The sequence below is a fragment of the Pan paniscus genome, chromosome 18 (genome assembly GCF_029289425.2).
Source record: "Pan paniscus chromosome 18, NHGRI_mPanPan1-v2.0_pri, whole genome shotgun sequence".
In the NCBI taxonomy this organism is placed as follows: Eukaryota; Metazoa; Chordata; class Mammalia; order Primates; family Hominidae; genus Pan; species Pan paniscus.
The window spans coordinates 19,818,765-19,839,966 of NC_073267.2; the positions used below are offsets into that span (position 1 = coordinate 19,818,765).

Consider the following 21,202-nt stretch of genomic DNA (forward strand, 5'->3'; position numbering starts at 1 on the left):
AAAAAAAACCCTACGATTAAAAACCTCAGGTCCCTCAGGCAATCATACCAGATATTGAAACAAAGCAATAACATAAGGACTGCAGTATTCATTTTATTTTTATATTATTTATTTATTCTTTGTTAGTTTCTTATCATCCGCTCAGGGTGGAAGCGGAGTTATGAGACACTCGGGAGGTGTCTTGAGATTATAATCCGCTGAGGGTGGAAGGGGAGGGAGCGGACACTCGGGCGGTGTCTTGAGGCTCAGGGAGTTATCCGTTATACGACGTTGTTGAGTTGGAGGAGGTGGCTGGCGGCACATCCTGGTTTTTAAAGTTTCAGCTGTGAGGTAGGGCCAGTGGGGCAATCCTGAAGAATGACGATACTCCGCTGCCGCCATTCTGACCTGTAGGGCCAAAGGAGGGAATGTTTTCACACATATTCATTTGATGGACAAAATTACCGCCACCAACACAGTCTGCACCTTCTGTTGCTGGTGATAGATTTTTGCACCTTTCCATCCTCCAGGTTTCAGAATAGCAGTATCAGTGTCATAATATCACCCTTCCACTGAGTACTGCCGACAGCTGGGGGGTAAAGAAAAGTCACTGGGACACACTGTTGTCTCCACATGCCACTGTGTCTGTCTGCAAATGTAGGCAGGCTGGGGTCCTGCCCCAGGGAAGACAGAGTCATAACGGAGTAATACAGAAGCATATTTGAGACACAGGAGTGTCTATGTCTATCCTCATTCCTCCCTCACAGCCATCACCAGAGCATGTTTCTTGCACCAGGTCAACAGACAGTAAGAGACAGTAAGAGAGGCATGAAAAGCCCATTGTCCACACATGTTGCAGCTTCTTTTTGGAGAATGTTTTCCAGGCCTTTTATGTTCTGTCTCTGATTCTCAGAACTCTGCAAGGTCAGTGTGACCACCCTGCTCCAAATCCAAGAAAACAGAGGTTTCCAGAGGAAGGAGAAATTGTGCCCAGGGTCACACAGCTTACAAGAGGCAGAGTGGAAGTTGATTCCAGCTCTGCCTGCAGGACCCTCTCATTTCCCCTCTGTTTCCCTTCTTGACAAAGAATCTTCTTCACTCTGGAGGTGCCACCCATGAGAACAAAGAGCTCTGGAGAGATGTGGATTCCTGAAGAGCTGCAGGGGAACTGGGAGAGGGTTTTCTGACAGAACAATCTTACCTCAAGAAGTCAGTTAGGCATGGCTGTAATATTTCTTTTCACTCCCAGGTAATACCAAATTGTAAGTGCACTAGGACATAAAGAATACTTTTGTCCATGCAAAAATGAGGTGGGAATTCTAAGCAAAGCAAGTTTTAAAACTGTGTTTCACTTCAAGTGTACAAGTCCCATCACGTGTAATCATAGGACTCGGCAGCTTTTGAAGGTACAGAGGCCACACAAGAACCAGCTTAGCTGAGCATCATTTAAGGCCTTCATTTGGAATTGTCCCTGTGGGTAATAAGTTGCATTCACTCTTCACTAATTTGCAGTCAGGGCACATTTGCTATTACAAATACGGAACCTCTGACACTTAGAATATTAGATCGGGGCCCCACTGGGTGGGGATGAAGGTGTTTTTGCACAACACGGTTACCAAGAGGGATGGGACTGTGATGCTTGTAGGCAGCCTTCCTCTCTGCCATCTCCCTCTGCAGGGCTTGAGCACAGAGCCGTAGGGAGAAAAATGTATCCATGTCCTGACCTGGCAGACTATGTCCAAAAGCAAGGAAAACAAGCAAACTTACCCAGTTGCAAAGAGGCTTTCTTGCAGAAGGGGGGATCTGAAAAAGCCAACACATGAGAAATTGAATGTTGAGAGAGTCTAAGGGCCGTGGCATCATCTGCATCAGCACTGAACTATCCTGCAGCTGCGGGGAGGAAGCTCCTTACTTTGCATTTGTAGTAGTCCTCTGCCCGCCGCCGCAACGCTTGCACACGTTCAAACAGTTCCCTATGGATTACAATCACTTTCATCAGATAAAGCACCACTTTCAGGATGATTTTAAATAATCTGCCACGTTTCTGTTATCCTCACAACTGTACCCTTACACAATCTATCTCTACCTAGAAAACTTATTTCAGATGGCTGTAAGAGTACAGTCTGAGCCGGTCACGGTGGCTGACGCCTGTAATCCCAGCACTGTGGGAGGGCGAGGCGGATGGATCACGAGGTCAGGAGATTGAGACCATCCTGGCTAATATGGTGAAATCCCGTCTCTACTAAAAATACAAAACATTAGCCGGGCGTGGTGGCAGGCACCTGTAATCCCAGCTACTCGGGAGGCTGAGGCAGGGGAATCACTTGAACCTGGGAGGCGGAGGTTGCAGTGAGCCAAGATCACGTCATTGCACTCCAGCCTGGGTGACACAGCGAGACTCCATCTCAGAAAAACAAAAACAAAAACACTGTACAGTCTGATCCAAACTGTTGCTATATTGATTCCTCCTCTTGCTTACTGCCTGCTGACTTCTGAGATGATAGTTTCCTTCCCCATTCTCAGTAGATCCCTAATTCATCCTTCATTGAGCATCTTTTATCGTAAAGCTGTATTCTCTTTGTATTAATATCCTTACCGTGTTTCACAGGGCAGAAACAGCTGGGCTTATAAACAGGCATAGTCCTTTTGAAGGATGTGGTTGATCCTACAACAACACACTTTCCTAAGGATGACAACAACTCACCCCACCCCTAGAATGGCTGGTATGAACTGAGTTTCCACACACTCTAGCTGGCAATGGGGTCAGGAGACGTTTTGCTGCTTCACATCTTTTGGTCACTAGTAAATATTAAGGTACTTTGTTTTCTGTTTTGTGAACTCTCTCTCTCACGATATGTCTTCTGACCATTTGTTTCTATTTATGCATTTACTGGGTCTAAACATTGTACAAAGCTTAAAAACAACACTCCAATGGGCATTTCCCAAGAGGGTGGGGTTCAGTTTCTGAACTCACTTGTAGGTTTGTATTTCTTTCATATCCAATTTCCCATTTTCCTCTGCCTCTGATAGCTGCCTCGCCTTTTCTGCATGCTCACGTCCTTTCATACTTAGTTTCCTCCGACTAGAAGGGAGAGAAATGCACACACATGATCCACCAGCCCGTGTGGGATTCCCTCTGCCCTTCTGGCATCTGAAGGCTGTGATTCAAAGATCCCCCCCTGCAACCTTCCCATAAATGAACCAACTGATTCTCACAACTGAAGGAAGAATGGACACCTCCCATTGAGGGACAAAAAAAAATCACACTCTGGCCTGCTGGCAAGTCACCTGTCATTTCCAGCTCATCTTCATAGTTCCATAGTTAGTCCTATTCTTTAGTAAATATAAAGACTATTAAAAGCTTCTATGAGGTGCACTATGTGTGTCTCTGGGGTCAGTCTTGTGCTTGACACAGCAAAAGCTCATTTTAGTTCAGTGTGAAAAACCAGACCTCACCAATTCATCACAACTAACTCCATCGGAAGCAGAGGATTGCTCCTCATCTGACTCCTCCTGTGTGAGACCCAAAGGCTGATGCCGGAACTGAGACCATCAGCCATAGAGAGATCCTTCCAGAATATGGTGTCATTAACCCCGCAGTTCACTACTGCACTTTGCCATGATTCAGGACTGGAACTCTTGTCATCGACTTTAAAGATCCTGAAAAGGCAATCTGAATGCTGGGCGCATCTATTGAATTAGAAATGATTGGAATGGCTCCTAAGTCAGGGTGTTATGTCCTGAAAATAGGTGACAACTGCAAACCATCCACCCTGGTGTTGACTGACTTTAACAAGGTTCAGTTCACAGAGATTGAGGGCAGAAAAAGGAAACGGCCTAAAAAGGGTAAGTTTGCTGTGTTGCCCTCACACCACTTGATTCATGGTCCTGATCCTAAGGATCTCACCTGATACTTGGTTTTATAGGAAGGATGTGTAAAATTCCCAGAACGCTAGGAAACAGGGACGAAAACACTTCAAAGAGAAAGTTAATCAACTTGTTTCTGACCACAGGGCATCCTTCAGCACATGCTGTCTGGAGTGGCCTCCAACAAGGAGTGTGTGGTGAGGTGCTGAGAATGCAATGGGAGCAGGGTCCTGTCCCCACGCTAAAGAAGCTCACAGTTTAATGCAAATGAGAAGCCAGTGAGGACATCACTACTCCTGCTGTGCACTTGGGAACTAGAAACACAAAACCTGACTCTGGAGGGAAGCTAAGGAAGCATTCTACTCTTGAGTTGACATAAGTGCATCTGAAGCTTCTGATCTCCGATGAGAACAATGGGGGACACCAAACAGAATATAAAACCCATGATTGAATACATCAAATTGCTAACATGGCAGTAAACAGACACGAGGTGAAGACGGAGAAGAAGGAAACCCAGGACGAAAGTCAGCCTCGCATTTGGAACCCATTTCCCTGAGTTTCATTGCTGAATTCCAGAAGGAACTACTGAGATGCAAAGAAGCAGAGCAGCTTTTGCACACATGCGTGGGGTTAGATGGAAAACAAGTGGATTGAGGGTCTGCCAATGAAAGCGACCCATACTGAAGTCCACTGGCTCTGGTTGAGACCCAGAAGGGTCATGCAACAGAATAGAGGTGGACAGGAAATACCCTGGCCTTTGTAGGGACTGAGCCTGCACCGAAGACCTCAATTGCAGCCTGTATGGAGGACCCCTGACCATCCCCCAGAAGTAGACTCCCATCTCTTCTGCAGCAAGATAACATGCTACTAGGCCTCAATTCATTGCTAAATATTTTGTAACAAGTATCTCACATTTAACAAAAAAAGATCAGTCATATGGCAGCAAAATACAATGTAATATGACCAAAACATGAAAGACTGTGAAAATGAATCTGGAGGTGACCCAAGCATTGAATTCAACAATCCAGGCTGGGTGCGGTGGCTCACACTGGGAGGCTGAGGTAGGCAGATCACCTGAGGTCAGGAGTTCAAGACTAGCCTGGCCAACATGGTGAACCCCTGTCTCTACTAAAAATACAAAAATTGGGCTGGGCACGGTGGCTCACACCTGTAATCCCAGCACATTGGGAGGCCGAGGTGTGCGGATCATGACGTCAGGAGTTCTAGACCAGCTTGGCCAATATGGTGAAACCCCGCCTCTACTAAAAATACAAAAATTATCCGGGCATGGTGGCATATGCCTGTAGTCCCAGCTACTCAAGAGGCTGAGGGATAAGAATCGTTTGAACCTGGGAGGCGGAGGTTGCAGTGAGCCAAGATCATGCCACTGCACTCTAGACTGGGTGAGAGAGTGAGACTCTGTCTCAAAAAAAAAAAAAAAAAAAAAAAAAAAATTGGCCGAATGTGGCGGCACACACCTGTAATCCAAGCTACTCGGGAAGCTGAGGCAGAGTTGCTTCAAACTGGGAGGCAGAGGTTGCAGTGAGCCAAGATTGCACCATAGCACTCCAGCCTGGGGGACAGCGAGACTCTATCTCAAAATTAAAAAAAAAAAAAAAAGGCTGGGTGTGGTGGCTCACGCCTCTAATGCCAGCACTTTGGGAGGCTGAGGCGGGTGGATTACCTGAGGTCAGAAGTTCGAGACCAGCCTGGACAACATGGTGAAACCCCATCTCTAGGAAAAATACAAAAATTAGCTGGGCGTGGTGGTGGGCACCTATAATCCCAGCTACTTGGGAGGCTGAGGCAGGAGAATTGCTTGAACCCAAAAGGCAGTGAGCTGACATTGTGCCATTGCACTACAGCCTGGGCAACAAGAGCAAAGCTCCATCTCACGAAAAAAAAAAAGAGAGAGAGAGAAAGGAAAACCAATGCCAGTACTAGCAACTCCTCTTCCCCCAAAAAAATTACAAACAAGAATGTAGGAAGGGAAAGGAATTATATATCTTAAACTAATGAAGCAGAAAGGACAAACTCAATTTTGAACCCACTGAATTTGCCACAAATATTGTAGAAAATATTCTCAAGGACTTTACAGTTGTCTACTTTGATTGGCACATGGTTCATACAACAGTATTTGTGTCAAGGCACATCTTACTGTTCTTTGGCGGTCTTCCTCTTTCCATTGATTTTGTCATGACGGTTGACTTTTGTTGTCACCTTCGTCTTATGGATTTTAGCTTGAACTTTGGTTTTCACCTGTCTCCATAAAGTAAAGATGGCTTCCAGGACAATTTTAATTCCTAGAAAGGAGAAAATTCTTTTCCTTGTGTGCACACAAATGGACCTCAGCCTTTGGTCAGAGTGAGGAGAGGAGAAGGTGAGAAACCTGAGGGCAAGAAGCTGTTCTTTCCCTTTCCAGGGCAAACTCATTTCCACACTATGGGGACTCCAACAGAGCCATACCTTCCTGTCTACGGTGGTTGGACCTCCCGGCTCTCTGCTGTACATCCGTGGATCCACCATGTCCATTTTGAGACGGGAAGATAGTCTTCAGGAAAGACACCTAGGAAATAATAATATAAGAATGACGGCTGGGCACGGTGGCTCATGCGTATAATCCCAGTACTTTGGGAGGCCGAGGCAGGTGGATCACGGGGTCAGGAGTTCAAGACCAGCCTGGCCAAGATGGTGAAACCCTGTCGCTACTAAAAATACAAAAATTAGCAGGGCATGGCAGCGGGCGCCTGTAATCCGAGCTACACGGGAGGCTGAGGCAGAGAACCGTTTGAAGCTGGGAGGCGGAGGTTGCAGTGAGCCGAGATCACACCACTGCACTCCAGCCTGAGCGACAGAATGAGACTCTGTCACACACACACACACACAAGAATCACATGAGGCTGGCACAGTGGCTCACTCCTGTAATCCCAGCACTTTGGGAGGCCGAGGCAGGCGGATCACCTGAGGTCGGGAGTTTGAGACCAGCCTCACCAACATGGAGAAATGCTGTCTCAGCTAAAAATACAAAATTAGCCAGGCATGGTGGTGCATGCCTGTAATCCCAGCTAGTCGGGAGGCTGAGGCAGGAGAATCACTTGAACCCAGCAGGAAAAGGTTGTGGTGAGCTGAGATTGTGCCAGTGCACTCCAACCTGGGCAACAAAATTGAAACTAAGTCTCAAAAAAAAAAAAAAATATGCCAGGTGCGGTAGCTCACGCCTGTAATCCCAGCACTTTGGGAGGCCGAGGCGGGTGAATAACAAGGTCAAGAGATGGAGACCATCCTGGGCAACATGGTGAAACCCAGTCTCTACTAAAAATACAAAAATTAGCTGAGCATGGTGATGCACGCCTGTAGTCCCAGCTACTCGGGAGGCTGAGGCAGGAGAACTGCTTGAACCCAGGAGGCAGAGGTTGCAGTGAGCCAAGATCCCACCACTGCACTCCAGCCTGGTGACAGAGTGAGACTCCGTCTCAAAAAAAAAAAAAAAAAATGACATGAATATACTTCACACAACTGAACTGCACACTTCAACACGGTTAGATGGTAATTATCATCTTGTAAGTATTTTACCACAGGTTAACATGTTTCACAACCTGAAAAGGAAGTAATTACCTTCAGCTCTCTGATTTCTAGAATTTGTAACATTTCACCCCCTGCTCCTTCCTGATCCGCACTGGAGCATCTTTCTTCTGTCCCTGCTCTACTCAGAGTTCACTTTCCCTTCCCTCACGTCAGCTTCGTTGAGGTCGGTTTGAACTTAACGCAAAACATTCTCACTAATGACTGAATTCCCACCAAGATTTCCATATTATCACAGTATGCTTTTAATCTTCGAAGATATTAAATATTTGTTCTCATCATAGCTAAAATGCAATGCAAATCCCATCTCAGATGTGGGTCAGATACCTATGAATCTCCTGAGGTAGTCATTGAAATGACTTTTTTCTTGAGACGGAGTGTCACTCAACCATGCTGAAGTGCAGTGGCGCTACCGTGGCTCACGGCAACCTCCACCTCCCAGATTCAAGCGATTCTTGTGCCACGGCCTCCCAAGTAGCTGGGATTACAGGTGCCTGCTACCATGCCTGGCTAATTTTTGTCTTTTTAGTAGAGGTGGGATTTCACTATGTTGGCCCATCTGGTCTTGAACTCCTGACCTCAAGTGATCCACCTGCCTCAGCCTCCCAAAGTGCTGGGATTACAGGCATGAGCCACCACACCTGGCCTGAAATAATATCTTTCAAATTCTTTGTAGAATTTGTTTTTTCCTGATTTCTGCACATAGGATCAAAAAAAATCATGTACTAGGATTTCGAGAGAAGCAATGGGTAATCTAAAAAGATGAGAAGAGCAACCACGTCTATCCCACAGCTACTGCTAGATTTCATAGGAAAGGTAGCTGGCCCAGTTTGGAGCTAGGAGAAATGTCAAACACACGAAGAAATGAGAAGCAAAGAAATGCCATCACGCATGAATGCTTCATGGCACCCATGATGTCCCTGCTTAGGAGGTAATGGTATAGATGACTAGATGACAAGGACAAAGATGAGAGGTGCAAAGTTGTCCAAGTCCAACAGCTCAACTGAACTTTCCTAAATGGAATTGTTAAAAAGTGGTAAATTTAAAAACTTCCCCTGGCTCACGTGGTGGCTCACGCTTGTAATCCCAGCACTTTGGGAGGCTGAGGCGGGTGGATCATTTGAGGTCGGGTTTTGAGACTAGCCTGGCCAACATGGTAAAACCCCGACTCTACTAAAAATACAAAAATTAGCTGGGCATGGTGGTGGGCACCTGTAATCCCAGCTACTTGAGAGGCTGAGGCAGGGGAATCACTTGAAGCCAGGAGGTGGAGGTTGCAGTGAGCCGAGCTCACACCATTATACTCCAGCCTGGGCAACAGAGGGAGACACGTCTTGGGAGTGAGAAAAGAAAAAAAAAAAAAAAAAAAAAAAAGCTTCCTCCAATTTATACCGAAAATTCTCTGTTCAGGACTAAGTGGCACAGAGAATGTTAAATGTGCCTAGATATCTTCATAACTCATATATTTTCTGTTTTCTACATATCTTGAAAGGCAGTGCCAAATGACGTGTAATTATCTAGGCGGTAAAACTGAAACATACTTCCTCTTCCCTTGAATATAAAAAAGCATTGTGGTATTAGTACTTTTATCTTGGATCATTGTTCAGAAGGAGGTTCAGCCCCCAGACGACCACATTTTTACTGTCATGAATGGCAAGACAAAATGTAGAGCTCAACTTACCCAAAGGAAAAAAGGCTCAAAAGACAAATTATGGCACAACTTAGCAGCCAAATTCTTACCAAGTACAGACTTTTGACATACTGATCTCTCTCCAGTTGCAAGTGGGAACATGCACTTTGAATGATGTCATTCAAAATTACCCTGCCCAGACACACTTTTCATTGATTCTCTTGGAGGGCAGTTCTAAGAGATTCTCTGGGGCTTTCTCTGCATCATGAGACGCAGTGCAGTTCTGCCCTTCACCTTCCGGCAGTTTGTCACCTCGTCCCTATGACCTCAGAGGAACTTTGTCTCAGGCCAACTGTTTGTTCCTTGGGCTCTTTCATTTCCCCTAAAAATCATTTGCTGCCCCTCTAAATGGCCTACATCTCCATCTATCTCCCTCTCCCCTCAGAAGAGGGTGCTCTTTAAGCATCAACCATCCAGCCCTTCTAGCAGTCTCATTTTTCAGCTGGTTCCCATGTTTATGCCTGTTCTATGTTTTTCTTTTCCTGTTAAGCTGTCTGTTGTCAGCTCATTTCTGCAGTGAATCTTCAGAGAGGAGATTGGAAGCTTTCCTTCCACCCATACGATAGAACTATAAAGCAGAAGAGTTTAGAAAGACTTTCCTATTTAAGTGACGAAACCTCATACTCCATTTGTGACAAATAGCACAAAGGTTAAAAAAACTTATTTTTGACCAAAAGCTCTGTTGACATTCTATTAAACACCGACCTATTTAATTTTCATAATGTAAATGGCAGATATTTTCATAATTCTTATGCTAATAAATCATTTCCCTGATTTTTGGGGTAAAACCACATATTCATAATGAAGTCCAGAAACGTGAATTGTTTCATATAACTTATTCTTATTTGTGATTACAAGTATACCTCTACAGAAAGTTAGTATACTCACAGAAAGGTAACTTGTGCGGAGGGAGATGGCAAATTTATAACTTCTCAGAAACACAGTAATGATAAGTAACCAAAGACTTCCACCAAAGTCAGTCCCACGATGACGAAGGTCAGCCAGAGTATTGATAACCTGGAATAATAATAGTTGAAATAATGAAAAGGTCAATGACACTGACAATATTTCACTCAGAAAGAATCATCCTTAGAAACCGTCAACCTCCTCCAAAAGGTAACCACATCCCTCAGATATCACCGTGGGATTCCACTGCTACAAAAAAGAACAGAAGTTAGAGAAGTCTCATGTTTTTCAGATGGCTGGTAGTGTTTTTAGGCATTGCAAATGTGGGGTGTTGTCTTTCTTGGTATAAAGCAGGGATATCCAATCTTTTGACTTCCCTGCCTATATTAAAAGAAGCAAAGTTGTCTTGAGCCACACATAACATACACTGACACTAACAACAGCTGATGATCTTAAAAAAACCTCTTTTTTTTTTTTTTTTGAGACAGAGTTCCGCTCCACTCAGTCGCCCAGGCTGGAGTGCAGTGGTGCAATCTCAGCTCACTGCAACCTCCAGCTCCTGGGCTCAAGCCATTCTCCTCCCTCAGCCTCCCGAGCAGCTGAGATTACAGGTCTCTGCCACCATGCCCGACTAATTTTTGTATTTTTAGTAGAGATGAGGTTTCACCATGTTGGCCAGTCTGGCCTTCAACTCCCGACAGGCGATCTGCCTGCCTCGGCCTCCCAAAGTGCTGGGATTACAGGTGTGAACCACCGTGCCCGGCCATTGTTTTTGTTTTTGTTTTTGTTTGTTGTTTCTTTTTGAGATGGGGTCTCACTCTGTCACCCAGGCTGGAGTGCAGTGGTGTGCTCTCGGCTCACTGCAACCTCTGCCTCTCAGGTTCAAGTGATTCTCCTGCCTCAGCCTCCTGAGTAGCTGGGAGTACAGGTGCCTGACAGTGCACTCAGCAAATTTTTTTATTTTTTGTGGAGATGGGGTTTTGCCATGTTGGCCAGGGTGGTCTCGAACTCCTGACCTCAGGTAATCTGCCCGCCTCAGCCTCCCAAAGTGCTGGGATTACAGGCATGAGCCACTGTACCTGGCCAAAATCTCCTAATGTTTTAAGAAAGTTTACAAATTTGTGCTGAACTGCATTCAAAACTGTCCTGGGCCACATGCAGCCCGTCACTCATGGCTAAGACAAGCTAAGTATAAAGTAATTATCTTATCTTTCCTTTTCTTTTTGTTTTGAGACAAAGTCTTGCTCTGTCACCCAGGCTAGATTGCAGTGGCATGATCTCAGCTCACTGCAACCTCCGCCTCCCGGGTTCAAGCGATTCTCCTGCCTCAGCTACTGAGTAACTGGGATTACAGGCGCCTGCCACCACGCTCGGCTAATTTTTGTATTTTTAGTAGAAACAGGGTTTCACCATCTTGGCCAGGCTGGTCTCCAACTCCTGACCTCATGATCCACCTGCCTCGGCCTCCCAAAGTGCTGGGAATACAAGTGTGAGCCACTGCACCTGGCCAGTAGTTATCTTTTCTTTAGTTATTTACTTGTTTTTTAAATTAATGTATAACATCGGATGCATTTATTATATATCACATGGTAAAAGAATCCCTCTAAATAATACTTCTCTCTTGGATTATATGAATCTTTGTCATTTAAAGCTCAGCATAAGTAAAAAAAAAAAAAAAAAAAAATACAATGAAGAGATTACTTCATTCACAAATAAGTATCGAATTTTAGTGCTTAAAAATTAACAAGGTGGGCCGGGCGTGGTGGCTCACGCCTGCAATCCCAGCACTTTGGGAAGCCGAGGTGGGTGGACCGCGAGATCAGGAGATTGAGACCATCCTAGCTAACACGGTGAAACCAATCTCTACTAAAAATACAAAAAATTAGCAGGGCATGGTGGCACCCGCCTATAGTTCCAGCTACTTGGGAGGCTGAGGCAGAAGAATCACTTGAACCCGGGAGGCAGAGGTTGCAGTGAGCCGAGATCGCACCACTGCACTTCAGCCTGGGTGACAGAGCGAGACTCTGTCTCAAAAAAAAAAAAAAAAAAAAAAAATTACCAAGGTGGAGATGATGAAAATGGCATGAATAGTGTGGGATTTCTCTAAGATTGTTGACATTAATTCCATTAGACTCTTATGTGAGTGAAGACGATAACATTTCTACATCGATTCCTCAGGATTTAACTATATATTCTTGAAAACATCTCAATTTTAAATGTTTCTTTCAAGATGGTGAATTAAACAGAGATAGCCCTTCAACAGGTTGAACTCAGCATATGCTGAGTCTGAAATGGAAATGATGGACTTAGAGAACCATACAATGGTCATGATTTCAGAAACATGGTGTTGAGCAGAATAAAGCAGACACAAAAGAGTACCTATGGCATGGCATGCATCTGTATACACGAAATTCCAGAATAAGCAAGCTAACCTAGGATAAGAAAGAGACTGGCTGGGAAGAGTGAGAGTTCACTTTCTGGGGTGACATAATAGTGTAGATCTTGGCTGGGCACGGTGGTTCATGCCTGTAATCCCAATGCTTTGGGAGGCCGAGGCGGGCGGATCACCTGAGGTCGGGAGTTCAAAACCAGCCTGACCAACATGGAGAAACCCTATCTCTACTAAAAATACAAAATTAGCTGGGAGTGGTGGCACATGTCTGTAATCCCAGCCACTCGGGAGGCTGAGGCAGGAGAATCGCTCGAATCTGGGAAGCAGAGGTTGCGGTGAGCTGATATTGCCCCTTTGCACTCCAGCCTCGGCAACAAGGGAGAAACTGTCTCAAAAAAATAAATAAATAAATAAAATAATGTAGATCTTGAAAGGGGGTTGGTTTATGCTGGTGTATGTACTTTCCAAAGTTAGTAAACTTACACTTAAGGTTATATAGTTTGGCCAGGCGCGGTGGCTCACGCCTGTAATCCCAGCACTGGGAGGCCGAGGCAGGCGGATCACGAGGTGAAGAGATGGAGACTATCCTGGCGAACATGGTGAAACCCCGTCTGTACTAGAAATACAGAAATTAGCCAGGCGTTGTAATCAGAGCTACTCAGGAGGCTGAGGCAGGACAATTGCTTGAACCTCGGAAGCGGAGGTTGCAGTGAGCCGAGATCTTGCCACTGCACTCCAGCTCTGTCTTAAAAAAAAAAAAAAAAAAAAAAAAAGTCATCAAACCAGATGACACAAATCAAATGACAATTCACTTTGTTTTGGTCCGTTTTGTTTGTTAGAGACAAGAGTGCAGCGGGGCCATCTCGGCTCACTGCAACGGCCAGCTCCTGGGCCCAAGCGATCCTCCCACCTCAGCCTCTCCAGTAACTGGGATAACAGGTACGCACCACCAGGCCCGACTAATCTTTTTTGGAATTTTTCGTAGAGATGGGGTTTTGCTATGATGCCCTGGCCAGTCTTCAACTCCTGGACTCAAGTGATCTGCCCACCTCGGCCCCCTAAAGTGCTGGGATTACAGGCCTGAGCTGTGTCATTTCATGCCGCGTGACACAGCCCAGTAAAAAGGAAGAAACCCCGCGGGTCCAGCGTCTACTCACACAGGTGGACTGATGGCTGATAAATCCCAGGAGGAGCCAAAAGAGGAGCCGAAAGAGCAGCCACAGCACCCGTCCACTCACACAGGTGGACTGATGGCTGATAAATGCCAGCAGGAGCCAAAAGAGGAGCCAAAAGAGCAGCCACCGCACCCGCATGTCCTGGTCCTTTCAGGCGCCCTGAGGCGGCCAGGACAGAGGTGGAGGTGGCTTAGGGCAGGGGGGAGGGAAGGGGACGGGGACCGGGGCGGATCTGAGTTGGGGAGGGGGATGGGAGGGGAAGGGGAGGGGAAGGAGAAGGGGAGGGGAAGGGGGGAAGTAAGGGAAGGGAAAGGAGGAGAAGGGGGCTGTTGGGCACCTGGAGGAGGTGGAGGAGGAGGAGGAGAAGAAGAAAGGGTCTGGGAAAGGATCTGGTTCAAATTAAGTACTCAAGCGCTGGTGGAAGGCTTAGCTACAGGTCACGGAGAAGATCAGGGAAGCAACAGGACACGCGGGGCAAGGGAGCGTGAGGCTTAGGAGCAATTAGAGGGAGACTAAGGTTCTGCTTTCCACCAAACCTTCTTCGGTCTGGGCCCTCCCTTAGCAACCCTGGGGCTTCATACTCCCTCTCCACCAATCCCTGATGACCCCGGTGGTGCCTCACAATGGACATTCCAAGTAGCGCCCGCATCATTCCAATGACCCCTCCCCCATCTCAGTCCCCCACGCTCCTCCCAAGGCCAGGTCCTCTCTGGAACCTTCACAAACCTGATTTCTGGTCCTCCCCAACCAGCTCCCTGTCCCTGCTTCTGGGCGCTCCTTCCTTCCTGAGCTCCCAGGGTTCCTCAAGGTCACTTTTGGCGACAAAACATAAAAAACAAATGATGGCAGGATGGCAGGAAGAACCTCATACCCAAGCAGAGTGCCAGGTTTTACAGCCTCCGCTCAGCCATTCATATCTTAAGCAACAAAACATCAGCAGGATGCGGAAGGTCCCGATAGTAAACCATCTCCATCACATCCATGTAGCCATCCGCCCATCAACCTGTATCTCAGGAACAAATGTACATACATTCATTTTAAGCATGCGTGGTACATTTACAAAAATTAACCTGACTTATTTTGTTCCAGCAAATCTCAATATGTTTGAGAGCAATCCAATCACACAGCATGTTTCTGATCATATAACTGTGCTAGAAGTCAATGATTAAAAGCTAATTCAAAATTATTATTTGCTTGGAAATTCAAAGTGCCCTTATAAGACATAAACATAAGAAAGAATCCAAAATGAAACAAGATTGCCTTTCAACTCAATGATAAGATCATAACATGGCAATAAAATGTCTCCCTCTGGCCTGGGAATTCCTCTTTGTGCCACAAGGTTGTGTGATCTCAAATCACCCCTAACCCACCTAGACATTTTAACATCCGAAACCGAGTGATGATGTCCTTATCTATATCATCTTACTGCCTGTGTGTGTGGACTTTAAATTCTGAACCCAAATGAGGGGGAGAAAACCAAGTTGACTTTCATGATTGATCTCTCAGGGATGTCCAAGGAATCTGTGCATTTCAAGAAACAAAGTTCATCAGCTTCTCTCCTAAGGTATTTGCCCACAATACCCAGAGGGCTTGGCAGCATCATGTGTGATGGGTGGGGAGCTCCAAGCAGGTGGGCAGGACCCAGGGGCCTGGTGACCAGGACAGACCCCCACTGTCCATCACCTTTCCTGGCCCTGTCCTCGGCTAAACTTCCCACAGGCCTTCTGCCCGATCACACAGAGTGTGCCCAAACTCACTCAGGCCTCTGGCAGCTGAAAACCACTGCTTTAAATCCCTTTACCATTTACTATGACATAAGGTTATTGTTAACAGGAAATATTCGATTGATGCTACAAATGGAAAGCCAATGCCTTTACCATAAATAGAAAAACAACCCTAAGAAACAAGCAAAACAAAAACAAAACAGGGGCTGGGTGTGGTGGCTCACGCCTGTAATCCCAGCACTTTGGGAGGCCGAGGTGGGCGGATCACAAGGTCAGGAGTTCCAGACCAGCCTGGCCAATATGGTGAAACCCTGTCTCTAATAAAATACAAAAATTAGCCGGGTGTGGTGGTAGGCGCCTGTAGTCCCACCTACTTGGGAGGCTGAGGCAGGAGAATAGTTTGAACCCGGGAGGCAGAGTCTGCCGTGAGCCGAGATTGCACCACTGCACTCCAGCCTAGGCGACAGAGCGAGACTCTGTCTCAAAAACAGCAACAACTACAAACAAACAAAAAACAGGGTTAACAAAACGATGGAATTCAATTCTATTTATATGCTGCAGCCATGTTCCAGCCCTAGATTTCGCTGGGCATGGTGGCTCACGCCTGTAATCCCAGCACTTTGGGAGGCTGAGGCAGGCGGATCACGAGGTTAGGAGTTCAAGACCAGCCTGACCAACATGGTGAAACCCTGTCTCTACTAAAAATACAAAAATTAGCTGAGCATGGTGGCGCACGCCTGTAGTCCCAGCTACTCGGGAGGCTGAGGCAGGAGAACTGCTTGAACCCAGGAGGCAGAGGTTGCAGTGAGCCAAGATCCCACCACTGCACTCCAGCCTGGTGACAGAGTGAGACTCCGTCTCAAAAAAAAAAAAAAAAAAAAAAAAAAATGACATGAATATACTTCACACAACTGAACTGCACACTTCAACATGGTTAGATGGTAATTATCATCTTGTAAGTATTTTACCACAGGTTAACATGTTTCACAACCTGAAAAGGAAGTAATTACCTTCAGCTCTCTGAGTTCTAGAATTTGTAACATTTCACCCCCTGCTCCTTCCTGATCTGCACTGGAGCATCTTTCTTCTGTCCCTGCTCTACTCAGAGTTCACTTTCCCTTCCCTCACATCAGCTTCGTTGAGGCTGGTTTGAACTTAACGCAAAACATTCTCACTAATGACTGAATTCCCACCAAGATTTCCATATTATCACAGTATGCTTTTAATCTTCGAAGATATTAAATATTTGTTCTCATCATAGCTAAAATGCAATGCAAATCCCATCTCAGATGTGGGTCAGATACCTATGAATCTCCTGAGGTAGTCATTGAAATGACTTTTTTCTTGAGACGGAGTGTCACTCAACCATGCTGAAGTGCAGTGGCGCTACCGTGGCTCACGGCAACCTCCACCTCCCAGATTCAAGCGATTCTTGTGCCTCGGCCTCCCAAGTAGCTGGGATTACAGGTGCCTGCTACCATGCCTGGCTAATTTTTGTCTTTTTAGTAGGGATGGGATTTCACTATGTTGGCCCATCTGGTCTTGAACTCCTGACCTCAAGTGATCCACCTGCCTCAGCCTCCCAAAGTGCTGGGATTACAGGCATGAGCCACCACACCTGGCCTGAAATAATATCTTTCAAATTCTTTGTAGAATTTGTTTTTTCCTGATTTCTGCACATAGGATCAAAAAAAAATCATGTACTAGGATTTCGAGAGAAGCAATGGGTAATCTAAAAAGATGAAAAGAGCAACCACGTCTATCCCACAGCTACTGCTAGATTTCATAGGAAAGGCAGCTGGCCCAGTTTGGAGCTAGGAGAAATGTCAAACACACGAAGAAATGAGAAGCAAAGAAATGCCATCACGCATGAATGCTTCATGGCACCCATGATGTCCCTGCTTAGGAGGTAATGGTACAGATGACTAGATGACAAGGACAAAGATGAGAGGTGCAAAGTTGTCCAAGTCCAACAGCTCAACTGAACTTTCCTAAATGGAATTGTTAAAAAGTGGTAAATTTAAAAACTTCCCCTGGCTCACGTGGTGGCTCACGCTTGTAATCCCAGCACTTTGGGAGGCTGAGGCGGGTGGATCATTTGAGGTCGGGTTTTGAGACTAGCCTGGCCAACATGGTAAAACCCCGACTCTACTAAAAATACAAAAATTAGCTGGGCATGGTGGTGGGCACCTGTAATCCCAGCTACTTGAGAGGCTGAGGCAGGGGAATCACTTGAAGCCAGGAGGTGGAGGTTGCAGTGAGCCGAGCTCACACCATTATACTCCAGCCTGGGCAACAGAGGGAGACACGTCTTGGGGGTGAGAAAAGAAAAAAAAAAAAAAAAAAAAAGCTTCCTCCAATTTATACCGAAAATTCTCTGTTCAGGACTAAGTGGCACAGAGAATGTTAAATGTGCCTAGATATCTTCATAACTCATATATTTTCTGTTTTCTACATATCTTGAAAGGCAGTGCCAAATGACGTGTAATTATCTAGGCGGTAAAACTGAAACATACTTCCTCTTCCCTTGAATATAAAAAAGCATTGTGGTATTAGTACTTTTATCTTGGATCATTGTTCAGAAGGAGGTTCAGCCCCCAGACGACCACATTTTTACTGTCATGAATGGCAAGACAAAATGTAGAGCTCAACTTACCCAAAGGAAAAAAGGCTCAAAAGACAAATTATGGCACAACTTAGCAGCCAAATTCTTACCAAGTACAGACTTTTGACATACTGATCTCTCTCCAGTTGCAAGTGGGAACATGCACTTTGAATGATGTCATTCAAAATTACCCTGCCCAGACACACTTTTCATTGATTCTCTTGGAGGGCAGTTCTAAGAGATTCTCTGGGGCTTTCTCTGCATCATGAGACGCAGTGCAGTTCTGCCCTTCACCTTCCGGCAGTTTGTCACCTCGTCCCTATGACCTCAGAGGAACTTTGTCTCAGGCCAACTGTTTGTTCCTTGGGCTCTTTCATTTCCCCTAAAAATCATTTGCTGCCCCTCTAAATGGCCTACATCTCCATCTATCTCCCTCTCCCCTCAGAAGAGGGTGCTCTTTAAGCATCAACCATCCAGCCCTTCTAGCAGTCTCATTTTTCAGCTGGTTCCCATGTTTATGCCTGTTCTATGTTTTTCTTTTCCTGTTAAGCTGTCTGTTGTCAGCTCATTTCTGCAGTGAATCTTCAGAGAGGAGATTGGAAGCTTTCCTTCCACCCATACGATAGAACTATAAAGCAGAAGAGTTTAGAAAGACTTTCCTATTTAAGTGACGAAACCTCATACTCCATTTGTGACAAATAGCACAAAGGTTAAAAAAACTTATTTTTGACCAAAAGCTCTGTTGACATTCTATTAAACACCGACCTATTTAATTTTCATAATGTAAATGGCAGATATTTTCATAATTCTTATGCTAATAAATCATTTCCCTGATTTTTGGGGTAAAACCACATATTCATAATGAAGTCCAGAAACGTGAATTGTTTCATATAACTTATTCTTATTTGTGATTACAAGTATACCTCTACAGAAAGTTAGTATACTCACAGAAAGGTAACTTGCGCGGAGGGAGATGGCAAATTTATAACTTCTCAGAAACACAGTAATGATAAGTAACCAAAGACTTCCACCAAAGTCAGTCCCACGATGACGAAGGTCAGCCAGAGTATTGATAACCTGGAATAATAATAGTTGAAATAATGAAAAGGTCAATGACACTGACAATATTTCACTCAGAAAGAATCATCCTTAGAAACCCTCAGATATCACCGTGGGATTCCACTGCTACAAAAAAGAACAGAAGTTAGAGAAGTCTCATGTTTTTCAGATGGCTGGTAGTGTTTTTAGGCATTGCAAATGTGGGGTGTTGTCTTTCTTGGTATAAAGCAGGGATATCCAATCTTTTGACTTCCCTGCCTATATTAAAAGAAGCAAAGTTGTCTTGAGCCACACATAACATACACTAACACTAACAACAGCTGATGATCTAAAAAAAACCTCTTTTTTTTTTTTTTGAGACAGAGTTCCGCTCCACTCAGTCGCCCAGGCTGGAGTGCAGTGGTGCAATCTCAGCTCACTGCAACCTCCAGCTCCTGGGCTCAAGCCATTCTCCTCCCTCAGCCTCCCGAGCAGCTGAGATTACAGGTCTCTGCCACCATGCCCGACTAATTTTTGTATTTTTAGTAGAGATGAGGTTTCACCATGTTGGCCAGTCTGGCCTTGAACTCCCGACAGGCGATCTGCCTGCCTCGGCCTCCCAAAGTGCTGGGATTACAGGTGTGAGCCACCGTGCCCGGCCATTGTTTTTGTTTTTGTTTTTGTTTGTTGTTTCTTTTTGAGATGGGGTCTCACTCTGTCACCCAGGCTGGAGTGCAGTGGTGTGCTCTCGGCTCACTGCAACCTCTGCCTCTCAGGTTCAAGTGATTCTCCTGCCTCAGCCTCCTGAGTAGCTGGGAGTACAGGTGCCTGACAGTGCACTCAGCAAATTTTTTTATTTTTTGTGGAGATGGGGTTTTGCCATGTTGGCCAGGGTGGTCTCGAACTCCTGACCTCAGGTAATCTGCCCGCCTCAGCCTCCCAAAGTGCTGGGATTACAGGCATGAGCCACTGTACCTGACCAAAATCTCCTAATGTTTTAAGAAAGTTTACAAATTTGTGTTGAACTGCATTCAAAACTGTCCTGGGCCACATGCAGCCCGTCACTCATGGCTAAGACAAGCTAAGTATAAAGTAATTATCTTATCTTTCCTTTTCTTTTTGTTTTGAGACAAAGTCTTGCTCTGTCACCCAGGCTAGATTGCAGTGGCATGATCTCAGCTCACTGCAACCTCCGCCTCCCGGGTTCAAGCGATTCTCCTGCCTCAGCTACTGAGTAACTGGGATTACAGGCGCCTGCCACCACGCTCGGCTAATTTTTGTATTTTTAGTAGAAACAGGGTTTCGCCATCTTGGCCAGGCTGGTCTCCAACTCCTGACCTCATGATCCACCTGCCTCGGCCTCCCAAAGTGCTGGGAATACAAGTGTGAGCCACTGCACCTGGCCAGTAGTTATCTTTTCTTTAGTTATTTACTTGTTTTTTAAATTGATGTATAACGTTGGATGCATTTATTATATATCACATGGTAAAAGAATCCCTCTAAATAATACTTCTCTCTTGGATTATATGAATCTTTGTCATTTAAAGCTCAGCATAAGTAAAAAAAAAAAAATACAATGAAGAGATTACTTCATTCACAAATAAATATCGAATTTTAGTGCTTAAAAATTAACAAGGTGGGCCGGGCGTGGTGGCTCACGCCTGCAATCCCAGCACTCTGGGAAGCCGAGGTGGGTGGACCGCGAGATCAGGAGATTGAGACCATCCTAGCTAACACGGTGAAACCAATCTCTACTAAAAATACAAAAAATTAGCAGGGCATGGTGGCACCCGCCTATAGTTACAGCTACTTGGGAGGCTGACGCAGAAGAATCACTTGAACCCAGGAGGCAGAGGTTGCAGTGAGCCGAGATCGCACCACTGCACTTCAGCCTGGGTGACAGAGCGAGACTCTGTCTCAAAAAAAAAAAAAAAAAAAAAAAAAAATTACCAAGGTGGAGATGATGAAAATGGCATGAATAGTGTGGGATTTCTCTAAGATTGTTGACATTAATTCCATTAGACTCTTATGTGAGTGAAGACGATAACATTTCTACATCGATTCCTCAGGATTTAACTATATATTCTTGAAAACATCTCAATTTTAAATGTTTCTTTCAAGATGGTGAATTAAACAGAGATAGCCCTTCAACAGGTTGAACTCAGCATATGCTGAGTCTGAAATGGAAATGATGGACTTAGAGAACCATACAACAATGGTCATGATTTCAGAAACATGGTGTTG

At 45.3% G+C, this 21,202-nt stretch overlaps 1 protein-coding gene and 1 long non-coding RNA gene across 4 annotated transcripts; both read right to left on the minus strand.

Annotated features, from left to right (window-relative positions):
* Nucleotides 1-87: 87 nt before the first annotated feature.
* LOC117978049 (nuclear pore complex-interacting protein family member A1-like) lies at nucleotides 88-16,817 on the minus strand. Of its 3 annotated transcripts, none has more exons than XM_063598469.1 (8): nucleotides 16,620-16,817; nucleotides 14,463-14,594; nucleotides 10,007-10,135; nucleotides 6,313-6,412; nucleotides 6,005-6,149; nucleotides 2,954-3,061; nucleotides 1,892-1,952; nucleotides 88-1,782 (listed from the first exon to the last, which is right to left on the minus strand). In XM_063598469.1, exons 2-8 carry the CDS (start codon nucleotides 14,523-14,525, stop codon nucleotides 1,492-1,494), a joined length of 897 nt encoding a protein of 298 aa, XP_063454539.1. In that variant the 5' UTR covers nucleotides 14,526-14,594; nucleotides 16,620-16,817; the 3' UTR covers nucleotides 88-1,491. The 3 variants fall into 3 exon arrangements, with proteins under 3 accessions (XP_063454539.1, XP_063454538.1, XP_063454540.1); XM_063598470.1 differs by having other exon boundaries at nucleotides 394-1,250; nucleotides 1,747-1,782; nucleotides 14,463-16,811; XM_063598468.1 differs by having other exon boundaries at nucleotides 14,463-16,817.
* On the minus strand, nucleotides 13,163-14,452 carry LOC129394143 (uncharacterized). Its single transcript, XR_010110510.1, has 2 exons — nucleotides 14,318-14,452; nucleotides 13,163-13,750 (listed from the first exon to the last, which is right to left on the minus strand). It is a non-coding gene; the product is annotated as an uncharacterized LOC129394143 (long non-coding RNA).
* Nucleotides 16,818-21,202: the final 4,385 nt, after the last annotated feature.